The sequence below is a fragment of the Numida meleagris genome, chromosome 4, assembly GCF_002078875.1.
Source record: "Numida meleagris isolate 19003 breed g44 Domestic line chromosome 4, NumMel1.0, whole genome shotgun sequence".
In the NCBI taxonomy this organism is placed as follows: Eukaryota; Metazoa; Chordata; class Aves; order Galliformes; family Numididae; genus Numida; species Numida meleagris.
Genome location: NC_034412.1, coordinates 75,136,783 through 75,146,441, shown reverse-complemented (window position 1 = coordinate 75,146,441; position 9,659 = coordinate 75,136,783). Strand labels below are relative to the sequence as shown.

At 40.1% G+C, this 9,659-nt stretch overlaps 1 protein-coding gene across 1 annotated transcript; it reads left to right on the top strand.

Moving 5' to 3' along the window:
• CHRNA9 (cholinergic receptor nicotinic alpha 9 subunit) lies at positions 1,319-6,243 on the top strand. The gene is made up of 5 exons (XM_021396250.1): positions 1,319-1,413; positions 2,511-2,656; positions 3,447-3,601; positions 4,259-4,791; positions 5,219-6,243. The coding sequence occupies exons 1-5, from the start codon at positions 1,344-1,346 to the stop codon at positions 5,773-5,775; spliced, it is 1,461 nt and encodes a 486-aa protein (XP_021251925.1). The 5' UTR covers positions 1,319-1,343; the 3' UTR covers positions 5,776-6,243.

Below are 9,659 nucleotides of genomic sequence, written 5' to 3'. Positions count from 1 at the left end.
CAGCATTACTTTGGTAGGTGAAAACTTTGTTTTGTTAGTATACAAGTAGGCAGGTTGTGGTTTTTGCTATGTGATATATTGGATGTGGGATGTTCAGTGTAACCATGTGAGCTAAATATTGAGGAGGATATTATTATCTCCATGCAATGCTACAGGCTTGGGGCACAGTGGCTGGAAAACTGTGTGGAGGAAAAGGATCTGGGGGTGTTGGTTGACGCTCAGCTGAACATGAGCCAGCAGCGTGCTCAGGTGGCCAGGAGCACCCTGGCTTGTGTCAGAAATAGTGTAGCTAGGAGAAGCGGGGAGGTGATTGTCCCCCTGTACTCAGCTCTGGTGAGGTCGCACTTTGAGTACTGTTATAAGTTTTGGGCCCCTGCCTACAAGAAAGACATCAAGGCCCTGGAGTGTGTCCAGAGAAGGGCAGCGAAGCTGGTGAGGTGTCTGGAGCGCAAATTTTATGGGGAGTGGCTGAGGGAACGAGGGTTGTTCAGTCTGGAGAAGAGGAGGCTCAGGGAAGACCTTATTGCTCTATATAACTGCCTGAAAGGAGACTCTAACAAGGTGGGGGTCAGCCTCTTCTCCCATGTAACTAGCAATAGGATGAGAGGGAATGGCCTCAAGTTGCGCTGGGGGGTAGGGGGGTGGACACGGACAGGAGGAGAGAGTTCAGGTTGGATATTAGGAAAAATTTAATCTCAGAAAAACTGGACAGTTGCTGGAAGAGCTGCCTGGGGAGGTGGTGGAGTCACTGTCCCTGGAGGTGTTTAAGGAAGGGGTAGATGCAGTACTTAATGGGCATGGTTTAGAGGGCAGTATTAGTAGTAGGCGGATGGTTGGACTAGGGGATCTTAGAAGACTTTTCCAACCTTGGTGATTCTATGATTATTGAATTTGTCTATCTATCTATTTATTTATTTTGATGAGGGTTCATAGGATTCACTGGACTGGTTTTGAGCAAGCTATTCCTGAATATAAGGTCAGTAGATCTTGACCCACTGGAGAAATGAAAAATGTCTGATCTATGAAGAAACATAATCTTATGTTTGTAGTGAGTAATGCAATGGAATACAGTTTTCCTACTGATATCCCATCCGTTTGTTGTCTTGCACAGCATTAGCTTCAAGGAGGCAGCTCTCAGGTTACGGAGAGAGGGAGGGTTCAGCAGAGCCCCAAGTGCTGCAGGAGCAGAGGCCACCGCTCCAGGACACTGACAGCTGCAGAAGGGGGACTGAGTTGCTTCTGTCTGTTCATTAGTGCTACAGTAACTCATTTTTTGTTACAGTTTTGGATGGTGATAAACATTGTCATGCTTCTGGGTGAACAGTTTTATTTAAGGTCCAGAAATGAAGAGAAATAGCCTGTCATCCTTTTATGTCTCTCTCTGGTTGCTGTTCACAGCCACGATGCTTCAAGGTGAGAAAACACTTCTTGGTAGCTAAATGTTGCATTGAGGTTTATTCTACTCATATAGGAGCTGGTGTCCTGATGTGTCGTACTTGGCTGAGCTCCAGAAGTCCCCTTCATCTGCGTGGTTTTTTGGTTTTTATTTTTGGTCTTACTGATGTATAGACAAAATCAAGGATTGTGTACAACCAGATAGATATAAACGTTCCTTATGAAGCTTTGTTAAGATTTCTTTTTAATCAAGAAAAGCTTTCTTTGAGCTCTAGTTAGCCCAGGAAGTGACTGTGAATCACCGAGGAGCGATGTGCTCCAGAACACTTGCTTACTACCTTGTGCCAACTGGCATTTGTACAAGCCTTGTGAATGTCACTATCCTTGTCCTTTGCTTTCAAAAATGCAGGAATCTAAAGATAATAGAGACGCTGTCTGGAGAAATTATGCATAAAGCAGTATGGAATGGCAAAAGTGTTTAAAACCTGAAGTTTTTGTGTATTATCCATGACATGTGGATAGCAAGAGATGTCTCCAAATACATGCTCTGGGAAATGTGTTGGTCCAAGGATGTGTTTGTGTATCATGAAATTGTTAACCTGTGAAGAAAAACAGATTGGAATATTTCCAAGTGCTGCTTTAAAAAAAATAAAGGGGGGGGAGGTAAATTCTGAAAGTGTCATGAATCTATCAGTGCTGCATTTAGGGAGATGTCACAAGTTATTAGCTTGGGAGCAGGTTTGAATTCAGACTTTGCTTCTAGTTTTAGCTTGGTGGACGTGTCTAAGTCAATGATCTCAGTGCCTATGAAAGAGATGAGTAAAATAAATGTAACAATATTTACTTTCAAAAATGGCAAAAATCTCTGGATAGAGATTTTTTTGTTTTTTTTTTCAAGTAGGTGTGAAAAGCTAGGGTTAGTTATTCATTTACTACAGGTGAATGCTGTCTTTATTTGAATAACTTTATCAGGTTCACTCTGTTTCTGTACTAAATTATATTCTACAGTATGTGAATGATAAATATAGCAAATGCTATTTGAAGCTACTGAAAGGGGATGGATTCTGATATTGCTTGGTCCTTAATCTGATGTACTCAACAAATCTATTATCTAGCTGTCGAATCAGCCAAAGGGAAATATGCTCAGATGCTGTTCAGTGAACTGTTTGAAGACTATTCAAATGCTCTAAGACCAGTGGAAGACACAGATAAAGTGCTGAATGTTACCCTTCAGATAACATTGTCCCAAATTAAAGACATGGTGAGTAAAAACACAGTTCTATTTTTCTAAAAATGTGCAGAAGTGTACCAACTGCTAACTTGTTTGAAGTAGGAAGCAGCTTGCATATTGTTGTGACAACTTCAGTAATGATTCCTCACAAGGGTTATGTTCTGCATTTCTTAATAGAATCTTATCTGATTGCAATTGCAGGACTTCCGTTCCGTGTCTACAAACTTACAGCTGCTGAATTGTTAAGACTTTTTTTTGTAATATCAGTTAAGTGTTGGTATAGCAGCTTATGGGCAACTTTTGCTACTAAATAGAAAGAGGGAATGTTTTTTCTAATAAGCCATTAATTTCTCCTTAAACTACCTATTTTAGCTTCTAATAACTTCTTATAAACTTGGTTCAGCCAGATGCACTTTTAAGACAAAAGAAAATTTGTCTGAAAGGGGAAAGGAAAATCACTTCTGTATTGTAAATTACAACTTTAAGACCTCAACAAGCTTTCAGAGTTTTAAGCTGAATCCGTTGTTATTCTGAAACTGGAAAAAGGAAATTTTTAGAGATACAAGAGCCTTAGGTAACTATATTTAAAGCTGGGGAGAGTGCAGGGAAAAGAATCTTCCTTTTGAGAGGAAGGTTTGAACAAGAGAAAGATTGAATAGATAAGCTCCCTATACACTATATGTATGTACCTACTTGTGTGGAAAGTGCTGTAGCCTGTCAGTATTCTGGCCTGCTTTAAAGCTGTACAGCAAATGCCGTCAGCATCTAGAATGTACTTTTTTCACCTTCAGTGAGAAATATTTTTATATTTTTTATGCAGGATGAAAGGAACCAAGTTTTGACAGCTTACTTATGGATTCGACAAAGCTGGTATGATGCATACCTTAAATGGGATAAGGATAAATATGATGGATTGGATTCTATCAGAATTCCAAGCAATTTGGTCTGGAGACCAGATATTGTCCTATATAACAAGTGAGTGAGGCCGGAGAGAATCGACTTGAATGGGTATAAGGGAGGGGTTAGAAGGAGAAATGACCCATGGAGCCTGAACTTCATTTTACCTTAGCAGGGCATGTATTTGTTGTCTTAATATTTATTATTGATCATCAATAAGGGCATAGATAAGATGGTTTGGCAACTGATCCGGCTACACAGCAGAACTGTTACGAATTTCTTGGTTGCACTGAGTTTTGAACACTGTCAATATTAAATGCTTTCTGCAGAGGCTGCTGAAGAGCTCTGGAAGATTGTGTCTACAGAAAGGTGGTATGCAAGGGCTCCGTATCTTGTCTGCTCTCCCTGGCCAGTAATGAACAGCAAATTATCATATTTTTTGAATGAGTATGGTATTTCACTGTGTCCTGTTTGAGGTCAAGTTTGAAGAAGCAATGGCTGAGAAATACAGCATAATTTAGTTGCACTGATGTTTGGCACTAGTGGGGACTGGTACTTGTAAATAACATAGTAAGTAATATAGTAAGTTCCCAGTAAAAATCAGTATGAATAAATAATACGTTTTCAGAAGCATGCTTTTAATGATGTGAAGCCAGGATCTCCCCCCAGCTTCCTCCCAATCCATGCACAAAATTGCTGCTTATCAATCTTGACTGTTGCTTTTCTATCTTTTAGGGCTGATGATGACTTTTCAGAACCTGTGAATACTAATGTTGTGTTGAGATATGATGGAAAAATCACTTGGGACGCACCTGCTATCACAAAAAGCTCATGCGTAGTGGATGTATCTTATTTTCCTTTTGACAGCCAGCAGTGCAACCTTACATTTGGTTCCTGGACGTATAATGGTAATCAGGTAGACATCATCAATTCTCTTGATAGTGGTGACCTTTCTGACTTTGTAGAAGACGTGGAATGGGAGATTCATGGTATGCCGGCAGTTAAGAATGTAATCACTTACGGCTGCTGCTCTGAGCCTTATCCAGACGTAACATTCACATTGATTTTGAAAAGGAAGTCATCTTTCTACATATTTAATCTTCTGCTTCCTTGCATTTTGATCTCTTTCCTCGCTCCACTGGGATTCTATCTCCCTGCAGACTCTGGAGAAAAGGTGTCTCTAGGTGTTACGGTTCTTCTTGCTCTGACTGTGTTCCAGCTGATGGTTGCAGAGATTATGCCTCCCTCTGAAAACGTACCTTTGATAGGTGAGCTTTACATGCTTTGTCCTTAAACATGGCTTATTAGAATCAGGGCTGCATGTCGGGGAGACTGTATGTCATTTATGGCTTCTGGGAAGATAAGTGTGCTGCATTTGTAAAAATCTAGTGAAGTACTTGAAGTGTGCATGGTATTTGTACAACTAAACTGAAGCTCTTTAAATTTAATTTGTGTTTATTTCTATTTAAGCCTTCTCACCAGAATTAATTCCCACCCACATTATGGCTTGCTGTATCCAAGCACCTTCCTTACCCACCTACCACTCTATCTAAGAAGACAGGACCTAGCCTTGGTCTGCTTTCTCTCACTGTCCCTCACTGTCCTTTCCAACCCCTTTGTCACATGGTTATTTCTGCATTGATTTTTTTAAAAATTTGGATAACATATTTAATATAATTTTATTTTGTGTTCCAGGCAAGTATTACATAGCAACTATGACAATGATCACAGCCTCCACTGCGCTGACAATCATTATAATGAACATCCATCACTGTGGCTCAGAAGCAAAGCCTGTTCCACAGTGGGCCAGAGTGGTAATCTTGGACTATATGTCAAAAATTTTTTTTGTTTATGATGTAGGTGAAAATTGTACCAGTCCGCAAAGAGAGAAGGAACAAGAACACAAGTTAGAGGGCGGAGACATGTGTCTGGGGGGAGACAGAGAAAGAAAGAGTCACCTTTCCAATAGAAATGATGACAGTGATCTCAAGGAGACTCTGAATGGAAATTCAAATAAAAGCTTTGGAGTCCCTGGTGAAAATGTTAGGGAGAATGTTAATTGCTGTTCCTGTTACAAAATGCTGATTAAAAATATTGAGTATATTGCTAATTGTGTTCGAGACCATAAAGCAAACCGGGCCAAAGGAATCGAGTGGAAAAAAGTAGCAAAGGTGATGGACAGGTTTTTCATGTGGATTTTTTTTATCATGGTGTTTTTTATGAGCGTGCTTATCATTGGGAAAGCAGCTTAGCTGCAGATGAACATGTTTTGTAGGTATGAATATACTGAGTTAGCTCCTTTCTGTGGAGCTGTGGGGTAGGAGTGCTTTTGAGGTCTTTGTGTCTTCTGTTCTGTAACAATGAACTATTTCAGTAGGCTGCAATGCATGTTGAGATGTTGCTCAACTGAGGGCCTTATTAGTGACTTCATTGCTTTTAGTAAGGGAGTGCAGCCCAGCTGGGGCTGCTGGTTAAGCAGTCTGTACTCCATCTTGGTGAATGGTGGCCATGACTGCAGGCTGATCAGGTGGAGCATTGCAGTGAAGGAGCAGGCATCCTATCAGGGTGCACTGTATTCAGAGGGCTGCATCTCTGCACCTTGAAACTTAGCTGACCTTTTCTCTCTGCCAGAACGAAGTTGGGGTATTTGCAAGATCATGACAGTTTCTGGAATTTATCCCTTCATGTCATTGCCTTGTTTTTTTTTACCCTTATTTGGCTTGTTTTCCTAGCTTAGCTTTTCTCTCTCTCTCTCTCTCTCTCTCTTTTTTTTTTTTTTTTTTTTTATTTAATGGCTTTTTTTTCTGGTTACTGCTCATAACAGCTCATAGCTCCACTTGTCTGTCTGCTCTTTGGTGTGACTTTCACTTCCGATACCATTGGGTTTACCAAATATGATGGTTGCCTTGGTCTTCCTTTTAATCATTTTCTGCTGCTAAATATTGCCCCTTTGTCCTGACAGGTCCAGTAAGCCAAATTGCCAGGACTTCTTCCACAGCAGGTCACAGGGCCTCTCTTCCATTCTCTTCTTCCTGAGTCTAATAGTGAGAAGGGCTTCTTCTGTCCTCCCTAGATATTTCATGCCCTGGACATTTGTGCAAGATGGGCTTTTAAATGTTAGTTATGAGGCTGCTAAAACAGGCTGTGACTCTGTCTTGTCTCTCGTCATTTTATTGACCTTCACCAATGCTCGCTCCATCTCCTTATCCAATTTTACATCCTCTTAACACTTAAATTATAAGCTGTCCAGAGGAATGGCAGGGTTGCTTCGTGCATTACTTAGCACAAAAGCATGATCTTACATCGCAATCATTAATGTAGTGCCATAGTCAACTCCTTGTTCAACACCATAGCTCTTAGGTGTACATGAATGTGTTTGTTGCCGACGACACCAAAAGCCCTGTGTCTTAATTTCTGTTAACCCTCTCAGACTAACGGAGTTCTGGGAGATGTCTCGTGGTAAAGTGAGAAGCTTAATACCCTAGGCTTGCCCTCGGCAAGTAAATTGCTTTTACAAAGCACCCTGAACTTTGAAACCATGATATTCTAGATGCAGTGGGAGAGGCAGAAGGACTCTGTAATGGATCCCAGTCAAAAGTTCAGTGATAAAATGAGTTTTCGTAACTGTTGCAATTAATAGGAGCACACCTGTGAAGCTGTAACTTAAGAGTGAGGAGTCAAAGTGGCAAAGTGATGCAGTTGTCATGCCCAAATTTACTGGAAGAAAGGGATTTGTAATTATTATTATTATGTAAACAAAGCACTGAATTCTTAATGCTGGGTTTTCTTTTGTGTGGAATAATTAATGCTGTAAGTTTATCTGGAATCTCATACATAATGCAAGCTTTAAAGTCCAGGTTCTAATGTAAAGATAAACTGGGTGGGTAGCCAAGAATAAACTCAGTATGTGGAAAAAAGTCTCAAGTGTTTTCCCTATCTATTATCAGCTCCCAGTCAACTGGGGTAACTTTGAATATCTCTTTTAGAAACCAAGCTGTTTATTTTCACTATGCAGAAGAATGGTCACAGCCATTTGCCATGGAGTTCAAGGTTTGACATTTATACTGCCTGTTCAAAGAAACTGATTTCTTCTTCTTTGTTGTGGAAAAAAGATATTGTCCCAAAAACCTGCGGAGTGAAGTATTTAAAAATAAAGGTAATATGTTCAGAATGTGAATCTTCAGCATGGAAAACAAGTGGCTGAGGGAGTGTTTGTCCAAGGCTTATGGGTGGCATAAAGAAAGCAGAGAGTTACTGTTCACTGACTCTTCCAATTTTGGATCCAGGTGCATCAAATATACACTGTGTGACAGTGGAGGAGACTGACCATAAAGTGTGAGAGAAGGCTGAGAAAATCCTTGCAGTAAAATTTGTGAATGCTAAAAGATCATATGTATTTAAAGAGTTAGGGGGAAAATGGAACTCAAATCTGTCAGGGTACAACTAAATAAAGTTGTGAACTGTTAAAAGCTAAACAAGTGCTTTTAGGGATTTATTACTGCATGTTATTCTTTTGTGCTCTTCATCCTCTATGTGGCATCCATTGGAGACAGCTTCTAAGGTTAGACAGACCTTTATTCTGACTTGGAATATTTTGGAAATTCAGAGTGTATGCAAGCCATTCTGTTCAAATAAACTACAGCTTGTGTGCATACAGTTGTGGACTTTACATCTGGAAGGGAAAATTAGCAATCAAGGTAGATCCTGGACCTTCTTGTGCTTATGATGCTCAGTGTGCTGCGTGCGTGGATGTTGAAATCATACCTTGCACTTCTTCCAGTCTGTTTTCTGTGAAGAACTGATGCTCCTAAATAATTTTCATCCTTACAATAATATAATTAATACCTATTTTTCATTTTAAAAAATGATTGTATTTGCTTTTAAAAATTATTTTCTTTTTAACCTTTTCTTTGGATTTCCATGCATTCTCAAGTGTTTCTGTTCCTTTACTTACATCTGGTTAATCTTCATCTTCTCTTGTGAGAATCTGAGAACTCTTCTGCTCTTAGTGCATTAGAGCTAAATAAAGAAATGCGAATAAAGAATACGAGCAGCAGAGGATGCGTGTAGGTAGACATTTGTACCTGAATTATTTCTGTGAAGCTTTGTCCAAAGTCCCTCAGATTCACATCTTTGGACTTTATCATTTTCCAGGGTAAAACCAGAATGTGTTACTGCATGGCCATGGTTCTGGTGACAAGGCTGAGCCAAGGGCTGTGCTGCAGCAGCCGTGTTGCCAGCCTTACAAGGGCTGTCTAGTTTAAAGATGCCTTGGGAGTTTCTAGTTAAACTGGGGAGACTGTAGTTTAGGTTTATCTCTGTGTTCTCATATTTATTCTGTATAACTGTAGCTAGTGATAGTGTTAGAGCACTTTTTTCTTGCTGAACAATATCAAGCCAAGTGTGTTAGCAATCAGAACTTCAGGTAACATCTATAATGCTGAGTGGAGGCAGGAGTGTTTAATTCTGCCTGTCTTGCTCTGTTCCTCTTTCCTTTTTGTGTCTTAGATTCCGTAATCTTGGAGGAAGATTATACCTAGAGATAATGAATGACTAGGGTTATAATAATAATAATAAAAAAGATTTATACACTTGTCTGAGTAACTGTGCAGACTTAACATGAAGGCATCAGGTGACTTTATATTTACTGAAGAAGGCAATGATGCTGTAAATACAATTTACATCTGTGAGGTCTGTGTGCTACAGAGGCTTTGGAGGAAATGAACAAGCTCACACCTTTTTTTTTTTTTTGGTCCAATCTCTTGGCAGCGGTCACCTCTCCCCTCTTGTCTTGGGTTACCACAGTGTTAAAATGAGGAGAAATATGAACTATCCCCTGTGCTGCCTTCACTGTACTCTCTTGCATGTGCAGGATTACAGAACTGAAGTGTGGTGGGATGCTGGGTTGCAATGCGGAAAAGTAGGAGATGCCCTTAGCAATGCCAAGAAATCTGTTTGTGGAAACTGCAGCCTGAGGATTCAGGCTAAACCTCAGTGTTATCCTGGACAGTAAACCACATCTTGGAATAGAGATAAGAGTCGCACATATCAAGAATTCATGTGTGACATTATAAGCTATCTGCAGGTTTCACCCTCTGGTTAACAAAGCTTCGTCCTAACCCTGCCAGAAGTACGG